At 42.7% G+C, this 19159-nt stretch overlaps 1 protein-coding gene across 1 annotated transcript in view; it reads right to left on the minus strand.

The window, feature by feature from the left end:
- dlg2 (discs, large homolog 2 (Drosophila)) overlaps positions 1-19159 on the minus strand; it is a 916179-nt gene that overhangs the window by 598244 nt on the left and 298776 nt on the right. Inside the window, 1 exon segment of the mRNA XM_041198640.1 lies at positions 12499-12643. Coding sequence (XP_041054574.1) covers positions 12499-12643 — 145 coding nt within the window.

Raw genomic sequence — 19159 nt, forward strand, 5'->3', positions numbered from 1 at the left:
AATATGAAAGTAAACTAGTGAGAAACATAAAAACCGACTGTAAAAGTTTCTATAGGTATGTAAAAAGGAACATATTAGCAAAGACAAATGTGGGCCCATTGCAGGCAGAAACAGGAGAATTTATAATGGAACAAGGAAATGACAGGGAACCTAAATAAATACTTTGTGTCTGTCCTCATGGAGGAAGATACACAAAACCCCCCAGCAATACTAGAGAACCAAGGGTAGAATCGTTAGGTCAGCGAGTGGGTCTTGGCCCGCTCGCCGACACGTAAGATGATGCTCAGTGACGTCGAGCAGGCGTCCTGACGTCAGGATGCATCATTTAGATTTTCATTTCAGTGGGCATGCAGCCGAACTGTCAAAGGCCATTTAAGGCCTGTTGAAAACTAATTGAAATAATTAACTGAGCTGCCTGTCCAACCTTAAGGTTGGCGGGCAGGCGAAGAGCCCAGGCGGCCTTCGCATTTTTCATGGAACCTCATCCACTTTCATGAAGTGTTTAAAAATTCAATAAAAATTTTCGAAAAAATTCATCGACATGTCCCAGCTCACATGACACTGTCACATGAGGAGATGTTTTAAAAGTTTTTAATTTCTTTATTTAGATGTTTAAAACTTAAACAAATCTCCCTGAGGAGATTTCTGCGCTCTTTCGCACGCATGCTAACATGCGTAAAAGAGCGCAGGCCCGGTCTCAGGGAACCTCCCCCCCAGCCTGCATAGGGAGCGCTCAGCACATCTGGACAAGCATCACGCTGGGTGGGCCTTAATTGGCCTGCCCACATAAAATAGCAGCACAGCCCCGATTGGGGGCACTGATCGGGTTCGCACCCACTCCCACCTGCCCCCACACAACCCCTCCCCCGACGGGGGGACATTTCTGTCCCAAGGGTCTAGCGGGATTGAGGAACTGAAACAAATTAGTATGAGTATAAAAGTAGAACTGGAGAATTTAATGGGGCTGAAACTTGATAAATCCCCTGGACCTGATTATCTATATCCCAGAGTGTTGAATGATGTGGTGTGGAGATAACGGATGCACTTGTCGTCATCTTCCAAAATTCTACAGAATCTGGAATGGTTCCTGCAGATTGGAAGGTAGCAAGCGTAACCACACTACTTAAGAAAGGAGGGAGAGAGAAAACAGGGACCTATGGACCTGTTAGCCTGACATCAGTACTAGGAAAAATGATGGAATTTATTTTAAAGGAGATGATAACTGGACACTTCGAAAATAATGGTAGGATTAGGCAGAGTTAACATGGATTAGGGAAAGCATGTTTGACAAGCCTATTAGAGTTTTTTGAGAATGCAAGTAGCAGAATAAGTAAGGGGGAACCAGTAAATATGGAGCTGAATTTTCCCTCCATTGGGGGAGGTTGTGCAGGGGCAGGTGAGACCGAGCACGAACCTGAGCAGCGCCAATTAAGGCCCGCCTAGTGCAACCCTCACCTGGAAGTGTTGAGTGCTCCCTGTACAGGTGGTGGGGGGGGGGGGGGAGGTGGAATGGTTTCCCTTAGGTGCCTCAAAGAGATTTGTTTAAGGTTCAGACATTTGAATAAAGAATTGAAAATATTTTAAGACATGTTCCCTCATGTGACAGTGTTACATGAGCTGGGCCATGTCAAGGAACATTAACTTAAAAATTTATTTAATTTATAAGCATTTCATAAGACCTCATCCTGCCTGTGGATGAGGTTCCATAAAAAATGTGAAGGCTGTCTGGGCTCTTCGCGTGCCCGCCAACATTAAGGTTGGATGGGCAGCTCATTTAATTGATTTAATTAGTTTTAAACAGGCCTTAATAGGCCTTTGACAATTCAGTGGGTGCGCCCGCTGAACTGAAAATCTAAATGACGTGTGGTGACGTCAGGACACCCGCCCAACGTCAATGCGTGTCATTTTATGCGTTGGTGAGCAGGCCCTGCCCCCACTCACCTCCAATTCTCCCCATGGCTTGTTTTGGTTTTCAGAAGCTTTTGACACAAGAAGTTAGCGAACAAAATGACAGCACCTGCAATTGGGGATAATATTCTGGCATGTATTGACAGTTGGTTAATAGACAGGAAGCAGGGGGTGGAATTTTACCCCAGTGGGATTTTACATTTTACAGCTCTGCCCCCACCATGATGGGGCTGTAAAATCCTGCCCAGAGAGTAGGAATAAACGGATCATTCTCAAATTGACAGTCTGTGACCAGTGGAGTACAACAAGGATCAGTGCTTGGGCCCCAGCTATTCACAATCTATATAAATGGTTTGGATGTGGGGACTAAGCATAATATTTCCAAGTTTGTTATTGACACAAAACTAGGAAGGAATGTGAGTTCTGAGGAGGATGCAAAGAGGCTTCAAGGAGATTTAAACAGGCTAAGTGAGTGGGCAAGAACATGGCAGATGGAATAAAATGCAGAGAAAATTGAAGTTATCTACTTTGGGAGGAGAAATCCAGAGTATTTCTTAAATGGTGAGAGATTGGGAAGTTTTAATGTCCAAAGGGACCTGGGGGACCTTGCTCAGGTACTGAACAAGGTAAGGTACTGAAAGGTAACATGCAGGTGCAGCAAGAAATTAGGAAGGCAAATTGTATGTTGGTGTTTACTGCAAGAGAACTTGAGTACAGGAATAAAGATGTCTTGTTGCAATTGTATCGTGCCTTGGTGAGACTGCACCTGGAGTACTGCGTGCAGTTTTGGTCTCCTTACCTGAAGAAGGATAGAGGGAGTGCAACAAAAGTTCACCAGCCTGAGTGCTGAGATGACGGGATTATCCTATAAAGAGAGATTGATGAGCGTAGGCCTGTATTCTCTGGAGTTCAAAAGAATGAGCAGTGATCTTATTGAAACATACGCAATTCTTTCAGGACTCAACAGAGTATTTGCAGGAAGGATGTTTCCCCTGGCTGCGGGGTCTAGAACCAAAGCCGCAATCTCAGATTAAGGGATAAACCTTTTAGGATTGAAATGCAGAGGAATTTCTTCACTTAGGGAGTGGTAATTCTTTGGAATTCTCTACCACAGAGGGCTGTGGAGGCTCAGTCATTGAGTAGACTCAAGACAGACATTGATAGATTTCTATATATTAAAGGCATCAAGGGACATGGGGATGGTGTGGGAAAATGGCATCGAGGTAAAAGATTAGCCATGATCTAGTTGAATGGCAGAGCAGGCTTGAGGGCACAAATGGCCTACTACTGCTATGTTAAAGGTGTTGACAGACAATCCATATATCTGCTCAGAATTCAATGCCTCAGTTGAAGAGATACATGTGCATGGGCCAGCAGGTCATTAGATTGAAGGGAAGGAGATGGAAAGAAGTTCTTGTTCTATAAATCTTGATATGATATAGCTCTTTTATTCTCTGTATAATAAGTTCTCAGATTAAGAGTTGGAGGAAGATCAGATCTTAATGATTTTTTTCCCAAGGATAAAGGATAGAATTAAGTCTGTTTCATTCTGTTTTCTACAAATAACTTTACAACTAACTACATTGCCATCCAGTACTTGAACAAATTCTCTAAACGAGAGTCATACAGACTCAAAACATTAACTCTGTTTCTCTCTCCACAGAAGCTGCCAGGCTTGCTGAGCTTTTCCAGCATTTTTTGTTTTTCTCTCAACAATTATTTTGTCTCTCTTGCAAATTGGATTGATGGCATGATTCTTAAATGCATTTCCAACATCTTAAGGTGAGGACTTCGATAAAGTCATCCCATTTTGAGAATTACTTTCCATTAATTAATTCTCCCATGTCTAGAGAATTGAAGACAAGCAACACACTCCAAATTTTGCCTCAATAGCAACAATTTTCTCATCACATGCAGGAACATCCCTTAAAGTTTTAAGAAAACTTGATGTTGAGCAGCAGCAGGAAAAAGATTAAAAAGAGAGACGCTTAGTGTTGTGGAAAAGAATGGTGGAAGGAATTTGATGACATTTTTGAAAACAGCAAGGGGAATGGCAAGACATCTGGAACAAGATTCAGGGGGAAAAATGGATAAAGCCCAAAAAGGAGAGCTGGGATTATGATCCGCAGTTAACCAGTGCCCTTTTGTTCTGATGCAGTCAGCTCCAAACTTCATGCTGCTTGCTAATTTAAATAAAAACAGCATTCTGCTGAGAAACTGTAGATCTCAGCAGCAGGCCCAAGTTTGTGCAAGGATCACACCACTCAAAGCTAGCCTGCACCGTTTAAAGCCAATCTACAAAGGAGATATGCATAATAACATGCAGCAGATGCTGGAACTGGTTGCAAAAGACATTCTGAGCAGGAGGAAGCATGAATATGGTGAAACAGAACAGACAACATGCTCCAAAATTCTCTGATGCAGTATTACTGCCCTTAGTGCAAGAAACGACAGGAGAGATGCCCTCTTCCCACAGGAAGGATGGAGGACTTCCAGACTGACAGTGAGATTACAGTGGGAGCTGATAGCAATCGCTGTCAATATAATCAGTCTAGCCCCGGATAAATGCAATGCAGGAAGAAATGTAATGGCCTTACATGAGTAGTCAACGTCAGTGTAATTTTTATATCACTTGGTAGTACAGAACTTGAGTATTGCTGAATAAAGAAACGTGCTGTCGAAGCTTTTCGTCTTGCACTCATCAAGACAGATGGAAGAGTGCTAAATTTCAAAGGAACCAACAATTAATACTGTATTATGAAAAGATGCTGATTAGTTGGCATGTCAACTCTGATTGGTCAAGGCCTTGCCATGGAGAATGCACGAGGGAACTATTGTACCCTATGCTTTTGTTTATTTCAAAAAAGGTGCAATGCCTGGACATATTCCTTTTGCCTGGAGAGGGCAGGCCGCTGCGTATGAATATATGTAGCTTCTAGCAAGTATAATTGAGCTATGTTGCAAGCCTGACTGATAATCTTAAATTGCTTGTTTGTGAAAGCTGTCCAATCGTGCAATCATATCTAACGTTAGACATTAAGTTCTGAGTTTTGAAAGCATGGGCTGGTTGAGTACAGTTGGTATTCTGCCTTTTGCAAACAATAGAAGGGACATGCTGTTTGATAGGATCTACCAGTCAATTGTATGGCGTATATAGCTGGCACTGCACCAGCACTGGAATTCACATACCACACTACTCATTTGTGTGGTAGACAGAATGTCTTTTTAGTTTGAGTGCGGCATCCCGTTTCAGGTCTGAAAATGGTAGCCTTAGGCTCATTTGTGTGCCTGTGTCCCTTTTTGATGCCGATAAAGGATATATCAAAGCTATCCTGCAGGATAATGATTACTCCAATTAGTTCATTGCTCCCTGTGTGTGGCACATACTCATGAATGGGCCTAAAGCCACCTTTTTCAGACCAGTCTACCTCAAATTACTCTGGCGTCTCAAAACTTTGAGCTACAGGTGAAGCTAGCCATTTCCTGCTGTTACTATTCAGTAGCAACATGAATGGATTTTCCACTAATGGCTTGCTGCCATCAAGTCAAAAAGACATTCTACCTACCGCACAAATGGGTAATTTGGATATGAATTCCGATGCCATCTGATGCCAGGTGCATAGGCTGAATATCCCAATGATTGGCAGGTCATATCAAAGAGCATGTCCTTTTGGCTGTTTGTAATAGACAGAGTATTAACCATATTCAACCAGCCCGTACTTACAAAAATCACAACATATTGTCTAATATTAGATATAGTTTTGTGTTTGGACAGCACTTGCTGAACAATCCCCAGTGTGCTAAGAATTACACTTACAACAATTTAAGATTATCAATCAAGCTCAGAACGTGACTCACTTACGCTTGCTAGAAGCTATGTATATTCATATGTAGGGGCCTGCCTTCTGCAGGCAAAAATAACATGTCCAGACATTGCACCTTTTTTGAATTAAACAAAAGCGTGCGGGACAATAATTCCCTGGTGCATTCTCAATGGCAAGGCCTCAACCTATCATAATCAACTTACCAACCAATCACGATCTTTTCTAATCCAGTATAAATTGTTGCTCCTTTTGAAATTTCGAATTATTGTGCCTGTCCTGATAAGTGCAAGATGAAAAGCTTTGACAGCATGTTTCTTTTTTCAGCAATTTTGTATATCCTTTAAAATTGAACCCCTAAGCTCACACACTGCTCTATTTACCAGTCCCCTTTCACTCACCTACTAAAATCCATAGCCTCACTACACGCAACAGTCCCCCTCCCCACCCCTCCACATACCTAGCACTGCTAGCCTTATATCCACACTTTTCCGCTTGCCTTCTCTAGTGATGGTGCTGCTGTGGCTGCTAAGCTGCCAGCCCTCTGATTGCTACCAGGGCAGAGTCACCTCCTGCTTTCAGCCTTAGTGCAAGACATTAGCCTCCACCAAAAAATTCAGCCAAGTGTATCACCAGGAACGAGTGGCTTACAGCCAAAGCAGGGGGGATACAATCACATAGAGGCTCCCTGGAGGGCAAGGTCACATATGAGTTCTGCTGCAGAGGACTTAGATGAGGACTTTTGTAAGCTGACATACATAAAAAGGTTGATGGGCATTCTTGATTATATGAGTCTGGTAACTGATCGATGCTCAATATACTTGATTGGTTAAGCCAAGGTATTGACTCAGGTAAAAGTAAACAGACACCACAGAAGCTATTAGAGCTTAAGAGCATAAGTATGGTATAGACATTTTAAAGCATTGAATAAAATTCTGTAAATAAATTTCCTGTGCACTTACAAACTAATGTCATCTCTGCAATGCTCTGAGGAAAATCAGATATATAAAATATACAACATGGAGAGCATACATTCCAGTGTAGAACTGGTAGTCAACTCCATGAGAACACTTGCAAACCTAACTATGATCGAGCACCTGATGGAGGTCTCAGCTTTCATTAAAGCACAAGCAGAAGCCATGCAACATCTAGCTGCTGGGGTGGAAACTCAGACTTTTTCCATGCAATCTCAGCTTGTTGTCATTCAAGAGCAATTTTCTGCCAACATGTCCATGACCACTGCTGTTGCCTACCAGCCAGCCCAGACTGCTGACACTCATACCATGTCATGGAGTCTGAAGCCAGGCCGTCAAGGCCCAGAGTTGTTCCAGCTGGTCCTGCAAGGCCATTGGCAATTTCTCCTACTGAAAGTCAGCAGCTTTTGCCAGCCATGCTGCAACCACTGGGATCGCACTGCACAGGAGCACTAGGACAGGCAAAGGCACTGGCAAAACATGCACAAATGTAATGCACAAGGGTGATTATTTGACCTTTGTATGGAAGATTGGCTGATTTGCCATAAAGTTGATTTGGAATGCTTTTTATATGGTGACATATATTTCAACATTTTGACCAAGTGGACACTGTGATAATCAGTGACAGAGGGAAGGTAAGATGTGGGACTATTGTAGACTGGGGATTTGGAGTTGTGTTCACTAGAATCGGAGTCTGATGAGACAATCACAGAGAGTTCAGCTCAAAAGGGGAGATGCTTAGTTTTCTCCACCCCTCCTCCTGTTCCTCCGCTTCTTCCTGCACCTCCTTCTCCTCAGCTACTAAACATATCTCTGGTAGCAACGGCTGTACCCTCATGATATCGTGGTTATGCAGGATACAATTCACCATGATGAATCCTGATAAATGCTGCAGGACTCCTCTAGAGCAGTCGAGGCTGTGAAACCACTGCTTGTGTACTCCAATGGCCTGCTGAATGATGTTCCCTGTGGCACCATTGGACTCCTATTGCACGATGGTTTAAGTGAGCATAATTTAAGCATGCATAATTCCCTAGACAAGGATGATCATAGTAATTAAACTGAAAAGGATAGTATTTGATTGATACTCCTTAGAAAGCTTAGGGGATATTAATTCCAGTGATGTTGCAATAACTTTAGTATTGGCTCTCCATAATTATTTTTAGTTTTGTAAATTCTGTTCTTCCCCACTGGTTAAATTCTTATGGAATATAATGGATGTGTCTACCTTCCCTTGTGCTTGCCTGATCCCTCTTGTAGGTCATGGAAGAATTCTTAGCAGTGGACTCCTAAATTGGGTGGAAATTTATGGCCCAATCACGGTGGGAACGGGGCTGTAAAATATGGCAAACCATTCCAAACTTCATTCACTTTGGCTTGACTGTAAAGTCCCGCTGGCGTAAAATTCTGCTCTATGGGCAGAATGTTTCCCTTGCTGGGCGAGCGGGCCCCACCGGCTCGGCGGCGGGCGGGCAGCCAAGCCCTGCTGCCAAAACAGGGCCCGCCACCAAAACAGGGCCCACCACCATTTTGAGTGGGCGAGCCAATTTAGGCCCTCCCAGCAGCCTGCCCGACAGGAAGTGCTATGCGCTTCCTGTGCGGGGTTGGGGGGGGGGGGGGGGGGGAGGGAATCCCGTGCGCTCTTTTGCGCATGCGCGTGAAAAAGCACACTACTCCCTGAGGCAAAGTGCTGTCTCAGGGAGTTTACTGACAGCTAAGAAAAGTCAAAAAATAGAGAAGTATTAAAATTATTAACATGTCCCCCTCATGTGACAATGTCATACGAGATGGGACATGTTAATAAGAAACACATAATCAAGTTTATTAAATTTTTTAAAAAAGGACATGAAACTTCACCCCGCCATTGGATGAAGTTTAATTAATAATCTGGAGCCTGCTGGGGCTCCTGGCCTGCCTGCCAGCTTTAAGCTTGGACAGGCAGGGTCTTTAACAAGGTTAATTAGCCTGTCAATGGCCTTAATTGGCCATTGACAGGTCAGCGGGCGGACAGCTGATTTCAATGTCCACCTGCCTTCCTAAAGATTTAAACAGACTAGGATGACATCGGGGGTTCCTTCCGATGTCATCCCGTGTCATTTTCCTTTTGGCGAATGGGCCCTGCCCCCAAATCGCAGAGGGAAAATCCTGGTCTATGTTTATTTGCCTCTTCTGGAAGGTGGGAAGAATGGATAGGTGGTGCAAGGATATGAAATCAGGTGAAGAGTGGAAGGGAGAATATATGGGCATAATGGTTTTTAATTGTTTGGGATGTATAGACGTAGATATTGTGAAAAAAAATCTGTAATAGAAAACCATTTCACTGCTGCAGCTGTTTCAAGCATGGAAAAGTTTGCTCATGTTGATACCAGAGTAGGCATATAACTGCAAAACTCCATAATTTGAGAGCACAGAAAAATTTAAAAATTTTACCTTCATGAAGGAAGTTTTAGAAACAGGGTACTTCAGATAAAATAATTCCCGTTAGAATACAAGTAAACTGTTTTTTGCATGGGTGTTCTGACGCTTAATAATACAATATCACTTTTCCCAATAATTGTTGACAAGGATAAGGGGTGTGGGGATAGATTTAGAAATTTGCTGCTTGAACACAGGAAATACCAAGTCTATCTGACTTTTAAGAAACAGGTAACATTTTCCCACACCTGAGATGAAACTGTTTTAATATATGGATACAATGATGCACTGCATCAAACAAGCCTTGAGGAAAATTGAGGACAACAATGCCACATCACTCAAATAGAAAATTTATTTTTTTCCTTTACTTCTTTGGAAACTCCCTGCAGCCTGCAGTAGTATGCATGGCAAACAGCATCTGCCAGTGTTGCTTTTAACCAGCTAGTTCATACATCGTTGACCTGAGTTAACTACCTCACTGAATTCCCTTCCCTTCTGATAAACCTTCTCTCAGCATCTCCCTAACTACAGTTGAGATTAAGGCTTGGCCTAAATAGCCAAGTGGTTATGGTACTGGGCTTATAACCCCAAGATCAAGAGTTCAAATTTAAAAGATTTAAAAGATTATCAAGAGTTCAAATCTCACAATGGCAAACTATGAAACAATGTAACTTCATCTGAAACAGATGGAAACAGGTTTACTCAAAAAAAAAGAGTATCAAGAGTTCAAATCTCACAATGGCAAACTATGAAACAATGTAACTTCATCTGAAAAAAACAGATGAAAATGGGTTTGTACTCGAAAGAGTTACAGTCGAGATTACTTGCAATTAAATACAGGGCAAAATCTGTGTCCACTCACTCAATGGTGTATCCTAAGCAGAACCATCAATGTTCTTGCAGTTGTGATTGCATATTCAACAAGAATTTGCAATCATATTTCCTTTACATATAGTTAAAAGTTTAAAAGTGAAGAAGATCTAATTTTTAAAATTTTACTTAAAAATGACTGGGAAGAACACTGAGAATTAACAGATAAAAATGTAGTAGCAATACACATTTAGAAATAATCTAAAACCTATCATTTAACTAAAGTATTAATAATCATTCAACTGAAATGGACAAAGCAGTGGTTGCACATTGCAAAACAAGAAGCAAGCTTTCCACAATATGGAAACTGCATTTAAGTGAAATGTATTCAAATGTCACATCTGCCTGTCTTGGCACTCTTATCACTAGTGCCAGGCTTCAACTGGAGATGCCACTCAAATGGACAAACATGAGAGCCCAGCTGCAGTCAGGCAAATTATTATCAGCTTTCACTGCAAAATTAAACCATTCAGCCCTTTGGATGCATCACATTTTACAATGGTGTAACCAGTTACTTCAGTAACTAAAATGCAGATTCTAGCTTAAATATTTCGCCTGTAACTCACAACATCTTCTGTTCAACTGATTTCTAAAAAAGGCAAGGGTAAGTTTGAAATATGACTTTAATGGTTTCAACTCTCAACTGAAGATGAAATTGCCTCTGGAATTGACTTTCTGCTCAACAGCAGCCAATTACAAACCCATATTGAGCTGTTAGAGCCAAATAAAATGTCAACAGTAACAGTCAATATTGATTCCAATTTAAAGCCAATGTAAATAAGACAAATGGCTGAATTTTAGTCCTGATTCCAAGGCTGGGCAGATTCCAGGTCAAGAACCAAAAGTTTGCCAATGCAGGACACAGGAGGAGCTTTTCAAGGAGATGGCCAATTAAGAGGTGGCCTCCAGGTGACCTCTACAACTAAGGATGTCAGGCAGGCTCTGCAGTTAGAAGAGCCAATAGCAATGCACAAATCTCTGGGCTGCCAGCAGCCCATGGGAGAGGTGGGCACTGCTGCTTTAGGTGGGGGACTGCAAGGGCACTTCAAGTTGGAGGCACTCTCTCAAGATTTAAACAATACAAAACAAACTGGCCACAGCTGCCAGACTATCATAGCAGAGGGAGATCCCCTCCACAAGATGGCCTGCTGTTGTGGCTATGATTCACATAGCCCATATGATCCCTGCTGGACTGCTTTGCAGGATGTGCCTCTGGTACTGCTCCCCCAATCCATTTTCCCAACCTGTCACCAGGAGGCTTCCACCACTCCATCTGTGGACTCCACCTATATCAGGGTGCCCATCTGCTGTCTGGAAAATCCAGATGGTATGTGAAGAGTGCCCTCAATTGGTACTTTAGTTTGCCTAATTGGCTACCAACCACAGTTGGGTGGACAGGTGTGACCCAGCACTCCACCCCACCTCTGCCCCCCTGTCCAAATTGGGACAGGCCTCAAACCCAGTGATGGTGGGTGGGGTGGGATTCTAAACAAATGTCAGTATGGGGAAGGAGGGAGAGAGAGGATCAGACATGAGAGGCCTGAAGATTTCTTCCTGATACTCCTGGCTCTCAAGATTCCAACCAAAGGATAAAAAAATCTAATTAACATGGTCTCTCTGGCTATGTTGCTGGATCACACTTTCACTTGTTATGGAATGATCCCTCCTGCCTCATTTTAAAAGTTACTCAGAGAATTTAAAAACAAAAGCAACATTTCACATTACTATGACACAACTTAGAACAGACAGCTGGAAATATTTACAGATTTCTATACTGGAAACAAAGCTTAAAATTTATATTACCAACATCAGCAACTCAGAACACCAGTGTAAGAGCGTTGTCACAAATGAGCTGCTGAATCACAGTTTCAGATCAGGTTTTAAATAAAAAATCATAACGGAGATTATAACTTGCATAATTTTTTTAATGCTTTGAGTAATATTTTTTCAAATTAATTTATAAAAGCGCTGCTAAATTACAGCTGCATTTATGGAAGAATTAAAAAAAAACTGACTGCAGATTTTACACTATCCAGAACAATATTCTATATATAATTCTGGTTGCAATGATGGGAGTGCATGGCGACAAGTTGAATGGTTAAGGTGCAGATTCTAATTACCTCCAGTAAAAGTCTGCTCCAAATACATGCCTTAACAATTCATAAAATGATAAACACATTAACGGAAACCATTCATACAGGCAGTGGTGTTCTCAAAACAGGGATGATACATCACAGCTAGGATAAGTAGTTAAACAAGGGATTCATCCCATAAAATACTTGGTAAGCACATCAAAGTGGATTTAAAGTATAATGCAACAACAGTCTTAACAAAGCCATAAAAAGTGTCTAGAAGGAAATAAGTACCTCAAAACAGATATGCCTTCTACATAGAGTTTGCACTTTCCTACAGATTTTGACATTTGCTTAGAATATTTTTTACAAACACATATAGATTAGAACCAAAGTTAAAAATAAATGCACACAAAACAGTGTCCACTGCAAATTTACCTGCTGACGTCATCTTCTCCAAGCATGTGTTTTGGAAGAGGAGAATATCTTCCTGATGAAATCTGTGGCAGCGAGGTCTTATAATCCAGTGTATCATTATTCCCAGTTGAGAGAAGGATGTGATTCTCTATTGGAGGGGAAAAAGCTAAAAAGAAAACCACAAAACAGAAACAATCTTATTTGCTTTTAAAATTCTTAAAGAAGAATACCGACATATATTTCTGCATTGTATATATTAATTAAAACAATAAATTGAAAATGAAAAAATGCCTGAATGGTATATTTTACAGGAAATCCCAGCAGATTTGATGTTAAACACGTACAACCAAAACAACGTAACAATCAACAAGGTTAAAAAAATATTGAACTAAATAGCCAAAGATCTGAAACATTTATATTTTTCTTCCAAAATGAATCACTTCAGCCTTCATCTTTATTTGTATCCGCCTATTCCACAAACCTGTCTGTGTTTCTGAAATCCTTTACAGTCCTTGTTGTTTTCCAAACCCCTAATTTTGTTTGATCAGTAAATTCTGAGATTGTGCTCCCTATGCCCAAACAAATATCATCTCTTCATAACACTAATTTCATAACAACAAAGAACTCCTGGATTTGTATTCCATTTTAATACCTGTTAGTTTAATTCAGTCTACTTAATGGTAATTTATAAATATAACTACTTTCACACACACCTCATGCAGCAGTAATGTCTCCAAAACTTGAAAGCATTCACATTTAAAACAGACAGTCACTTATGTTGTTCAAAATGTGGTAATTATTATTTCTGAAAAGAGACATGTTCGCCAAAACTTTTTGTCTTGCATCATCAGGACAAACACAAGTATACTAAATTTCAAACAATCAGAATAATTTATAGTACAGGGGAAGAGGGTGCTGATTGGTTGGCAAGTCAACTCTTAATAGCCTAGGCATTGCCATTGTGATGAAACCTATACTTACCTTAGTTGGAAGTCCAGAGGTCGGAAACTCTGATTCCTGACGATCCTCTGGCCTTTCACGCATGGGTCGGCTGGGAACTGGTCGCACATGCGCAGTACTACCTTTTTATGTTCTTCAGGCTGAGGACAGGCCCTGAGCGCTTGCTTAGAAGAAAGAAGAAGAATGGCGCAGTTCAGGTGATCCGATACAGAGCACCATTGTGAGTACGTGTCCCAGGGAGCAGGACATGGGAGGGCGACAAGGAGTAGGTCCCAAGCCAGGAAGGGACACATGGAGAGGTCACAAAAGAAGTCCCAGGTAAGGGATTACAGACAGGGGACAGAAATAAGTCATGTTAAGTTAAGTTAGAAGAAAGCAGCAGAGAGACATGTTCCAAATTAAGGAAAGAGCTGCAGGGAGCAGACTTTAAGTGATATGGGCACAAGAGAAACTCTGAAGATTTGAGAAGGCAGCCGAAGGTTAGTGACTCTGTGCTGTGGGCCACTGGGGCAAGGATACCCCTCTGGAGCAGTGGTGCTTTGCTTGGCATGGCCAAAGATCTGAAATTGTGCTTGGAAAGTGAAACTTGAGTATTCTTGGAGATCCAGGGGAAAAGAATCTCAGAAGGCGAGATTGAAACCCTGCGACGTGGGTCATTGTTGAAGCCGTCGAGGTGGGAGTGTGAGCGACTTTTGGAGAGAATTCCGATGTGAAATCTTCAAATGTAGAGATTGGAAACCCTTGTGAGAAAGATGAAGTTTCAATGAGGTTGGTTGGCTCACAATGTGACAAACGTCTGGGTGGGTTGTTGGCCACATCTGTCAACCACAGTTCATCTGTTAATTCACATGTCCCTCATACTTACCCTGAATGTTATAGTATAAGACAGATATTGTAAATTATTTTATCCTTCTGAAGTGGTATAGTAAATTATATTTTTGCTTGTTCCAAACCCTTGGAATCTTGTGACTTTATTCACTAGTTTTGAATCTCAAGCTTTATCTACTTTAAACAAAACATTATTTGTCCCAAACCCAATTTCCCCCCACTGCCCCCATGACCCAAAGTCTGGCCAAGGATCATAACACCATGGAGAAAGCCACAGGGGTGCCATGGCTTCCCATGATTCCAAGTATTTCAAAAAAGATGCAAGGCTTGAACATATATCTACCGAATAAGCACTTTACTGCCTTCTGGACTGAATATTGAGTTCAACAACTTTAGATCATGAACTCTCTCCTCCATCCCCACCCCCTTTCTGATCCCCCTTTTTCCCAATAATTTATATAGATTTTTCTTTTCCCACCTATTTCCATTATTTTTAAATGTATTTCCATCCATTGTTTTATCTCTACCTTTTAGCCTATTTCGATCCCTTCCCTCCACCCCACCCTCACTAGGGCTATCTGTACCTTGCTCGTCCTGCTTTCTACCCTTAATGTCACCTATTAGCACAATTCTTAGCTAATATCACCACCGTCAACACCTCTTTGTCCTTTTGTCTATGATATATTTTGGCAATCTCCACCTATCACTGGCCCTCTATCCAGCTCTCCCTGTCCCACCCCCCCTTAAACCAGCTTATATTTCATCTCTCTTCTATTTTTCCTTAGTTCTGTTGAAGAGTCATACGGACTTGAAACGTTAACTGTATTCCTCTCTGCAGATGTTGTCAGACCTGCTGAGTTTTTCCAGGTATTTTTATTTTTGTTTTTGTTTTGGACATATTCCTTCTGTTTGCAGAGAACGGATCCCTGTGTACGAATGTATGTCACTTCTAGCAAATGTAAATGAGCCATGTTTCAAGCTCAACTGATTATCTTAAATTGATTGTTAGTGTAGCTGCTGAGCACCTAAGACAAGAAGAGCTGTTTCTGAAGACCTTTACTTCCATATTGTGGCACAGCTCTGTTAAAGCAGCGTGAATAGCAGGCAAATCACATTCAGATAAATGCATCCACTATAAGCATTGGGAGCTGTACCATCACCAATCATCAGCAACAGAATGCAGCCTCTCTGGATGTAGGGCTGAATCACCCCAGATTTACACTAAGTGCGGTAGTGGGCAGATAAAACGACATTTTACCCACCAGCCACGATGGCAGAATTTCATGCCATATTGTCCCAAACCCGCCGCGTTAATTATGTGTTTCCAGGAAACATGTCATTTCCATGGCGGGTGGGCTGTCATTTTCTTGCCACACCATCACCTCACCGCTTCAACACACTGGGTGCCATATTTAAAGTCCAGCCACGCGCACACATCTCAGTGCTTCCAGCCCACGACTACTGCAGGGAAGATGTCCACAAAAGGCAAAAAGACTGCAGCCCCCAGGTTTAATGACGCATCACTGGAATGCCATTTGGATGCGGTGGAGGAACACCGTGATGTCCTCTACCCCTGCTCTGGCTGCAGGATGGGCAGTGGAATCATCAGTCCAGCATGGCAGGCAGTGGCAGCGGCAGTCAGCGCCAATGCCCTGTAAAAGAGGACAGCCACCCAGTGCCGCAACAGGATGAATTGTCTCATCCGTTCCACTCAGTTTTCCCATCACTTTCAACTCACACATTCAAAAACCCATCACATATCCACAAAGGTCTCACACTTCAACATTGCTAACTCTTACACACACCCACACATTCCCACACAGGCTCATATCCTCTGGAACTCACATCCTCGTTCCTGTCCATGGCAACGCTCACCACACAAACAATCCACGCAGCGCTGTGTGTCCTGTTCACTCTCTCTCCATCTATTCCCATGCAGGAGAAGCTGGCTCACACCAGCAGGGACAGGTCCCAGATCGGGAGTAAAGTGACCCACATTAGGCCCCTCACTCACTTTGAGGAACGTGCCATCGTGCTGCCTGCGGCGACAGTGAGGTCAGCGGGGAACACCCATCTGAGGATCCTGCACCACATCATCCTTTCCCCAATGCAAAGTGAGTGCTCTCTCTCTCTCTCCTGCTTTTGATTTTGCTGCCATGCACTACTGATCTCTACGTTGGTTCACAGTGAGCTCTGCCAAGTGACCGACACCCACAGCCAGCCAGGCCCTCAGCTCCATCCACGTCCTCATCTGCAGCCAAGGAGGCACCTCCTCCAGCGAAGAGGTGGAAATAAACAACCGAGAAAACCCATCACAGCGCTTACCCACACCCTCCACCAGCGCAGGGACACACACCTCGATGGGGCCTATATCTAGAGCAGGCTCGGGTTCACAATCTGGTGGTCACTGCATGGACATGTGTCCGCAGTAGGAGGAGGCAGATTCAGCCCAGTACCCTGGCGCTCAGAGGACTGCTAGGGAGGAGGCATCTGTGAGGTTCTTGTCAGATGATAAACCTCTGGATTTGGCCTTCCAACTCATCCTGGAGAGTCAGCAGAAGGCGGGGGAACATCACGCAGAACTATTGAAAGACATCAATAGAGTGGCATATGAGTTGAAGGAGTGTGTCTGCCTGCTCTCTGATGCACTGGTGCCCACATGTGTGCATGGATGTCTCCATGGGGAGGGTGGCAGATGCCAAGGAGTCCCTGGTCCAGCAGAATGCAAAGATGCGCGCAGACCTGCACTCCATTGTGGTAACCATGGGTGAGGTCCTGGATTGGCAACGCGAGAGGGAAATGGGGCACCTCAATGTCCCTCTAGGTACTCCTTCCCCTAAAGGAGTCAGGCCATGAGCCCTCAGGCACCCAAGGAGAGGAGGAGCAACACTGGACTTTTGTCTGCACTGGAGTGCTATGTTTGGCTGCAGTAGAGAGCTTCAGTTGGAGATTGATGACTGAGTGAGTTTAAGGGTTAAATTAAGGGTTAAATTTTATCTAAACTCTAGTCTTTATTTAATTTAGCAATTAACTAAAAGTTGCTATTAGGGTTGGAAGGGGTGAGATTTAGGCCAGAGAGGAGAGGCCAGCAAGAGAGGTACAGCAGGGTGCAAAAAACAGAGGGCGAGACTGGAGAGGAGAGGCGTACCCTCGGGACCTTCAGGCAGTGGAGTTCAAAATGATGTCACAATTCAAAAAGTGATGTGATGCAGAGGAGGCAGCTGACTAGTAAGTAGGGTCAGGTGAGTACTTCTACTTTTTCTACAAATTAAACTGCTGCAGTCCATTAGCTTAAACAAAATAAGGTGAGGGATTTGGGTTGAAGTGGAAGTGTTTGGGGGTGGAATAAGGCCCCTAGCGTAGTTAGTATTCTTTAAAGGGAGTAACTAATGAGCTTAATTTAAAGGGAAGTCATGGCAGCAGAGCTTGCACCCATGATATGCTCCTCCTATGCTACATTGGAGAGAAAAAGATTAGCAAAGACAAATTAGGTCCCTTACAGTCAGAAACCGGATAAATTATATTGGGGAACAAAGAAAGGCAGAAAAATTGAATGCCTATTTTGGTTCTGCCTTCACAAAAGAGGACACAAATAATTTCCCAGAAATGTCAGGGAACCAAGGATCTAGTGAGAGGGAGGAATTGAAGAAAATCAGTATTAGTAAAACAATGGTGCTAGACAAATTAATGGGGTTAAAGGCTGAAATATACCCAGGGCCTAATAATCTACATCCCAGAGTACTGAAGGAAGTGGCCCTAGAAATACTGAATGCATTGGTGGTCACCTTCCAAAATTCTATGGACTCTGGAGCAGTTCCTACAGATTGGAGGGTGGCAAATGTAACCCCACTATTTAAAAAAGGAGGAAGAGATAAAACAGAGAATTACAGACCAGTTAGCCTAACATCTGTAGTGGGGAAAATGCTAGAGTCTATTATAAAAGACATGGTAACAGAACACTTGGAAAGCATTAACGGGATTAGACAAAGTCAGCATGGGTTTATGAAGGGGAAATCTTTCTTAAATAATGCACTGGAGTTTTTTTTGAGGATGTAACTAGTAGAATAGAAAAGGGAGAACCAGTGGATGTGGTGTATTTGGATTTCAAGAAAGCTTTTGATAAGGTCCCACATAAGAGGCTAGTGGGCAAAATTAAAGCACATGGGATTGGCGGTAATATACTGGCATGGATTGAGAATTGGTTGGCAGATCGGAAACAGAGAGTGGGAATAAATGGGTCTTTTTCCGGATGGCAGGTGGTAACTAGTGGTATACCGCAGGGATCAGTGCTTGGGCCCCAGCTATTCATGATATATATAAATGATTTGGATGAGGGAAATCAAATGCAATATTTCCAAGTTTGCTGATGACACAAAACTGGGTGGGGTTGAGAGCTGTGAGGAGGATGCAAGGAGGCTTCATAGCGATTTAGATAAGTTATGTGTGTGGGCAAACTCATGGCAGGTGCAGTATAATGTGGATAAATGTGAAGTTATACGTTTTGGTGTGAAAAACAAAAAGGCAGAGTATCATTTAAATGGCATATTGGGAAATGTGGACGTACAGAGGGATTTGGGTGTCCTTGTACAACAGTCAATGAAAGTAAACAGGCAGGTGCAGCAAGCAATTAGGAAGGCAAATAGTATGTTGGCCTTCATTACAAGAGAATTTAAGTTCAGAAGTAGAGATGTCTTACTGCAGTAACATAAGGCCTTGGTGAGACCATACCTTGAGTATTGCATGCAGTTTTGGTCTCCCTATCTAAGAAAAAATATACTTGCCACAGAGGGAGTGCAGCAAAGGTGCACTAGACTGATACTGGGGATGGCAGGACTGTTGTATGAGGAGAGATTGGTTCGACTGGGCCTGTATTCACTAGAGTTTAGAAGAATGA

Source organism: Carcharodon carcharias, chromosome 11 (assembly GCF_017639515.1).
Source record: "Carcharodon carcharias isolate sCarCar2 chromosome 11, sCarCar2.pri, whole genome shotgun sequence".
In the NCBI taxonomy this organism is placed as follows: Eukaryota; Metazoa; Chordata; class Chondrichthyes; order Lamniformes; family Lamnidae; genus Carcharodon; species Carcharodon carcharias.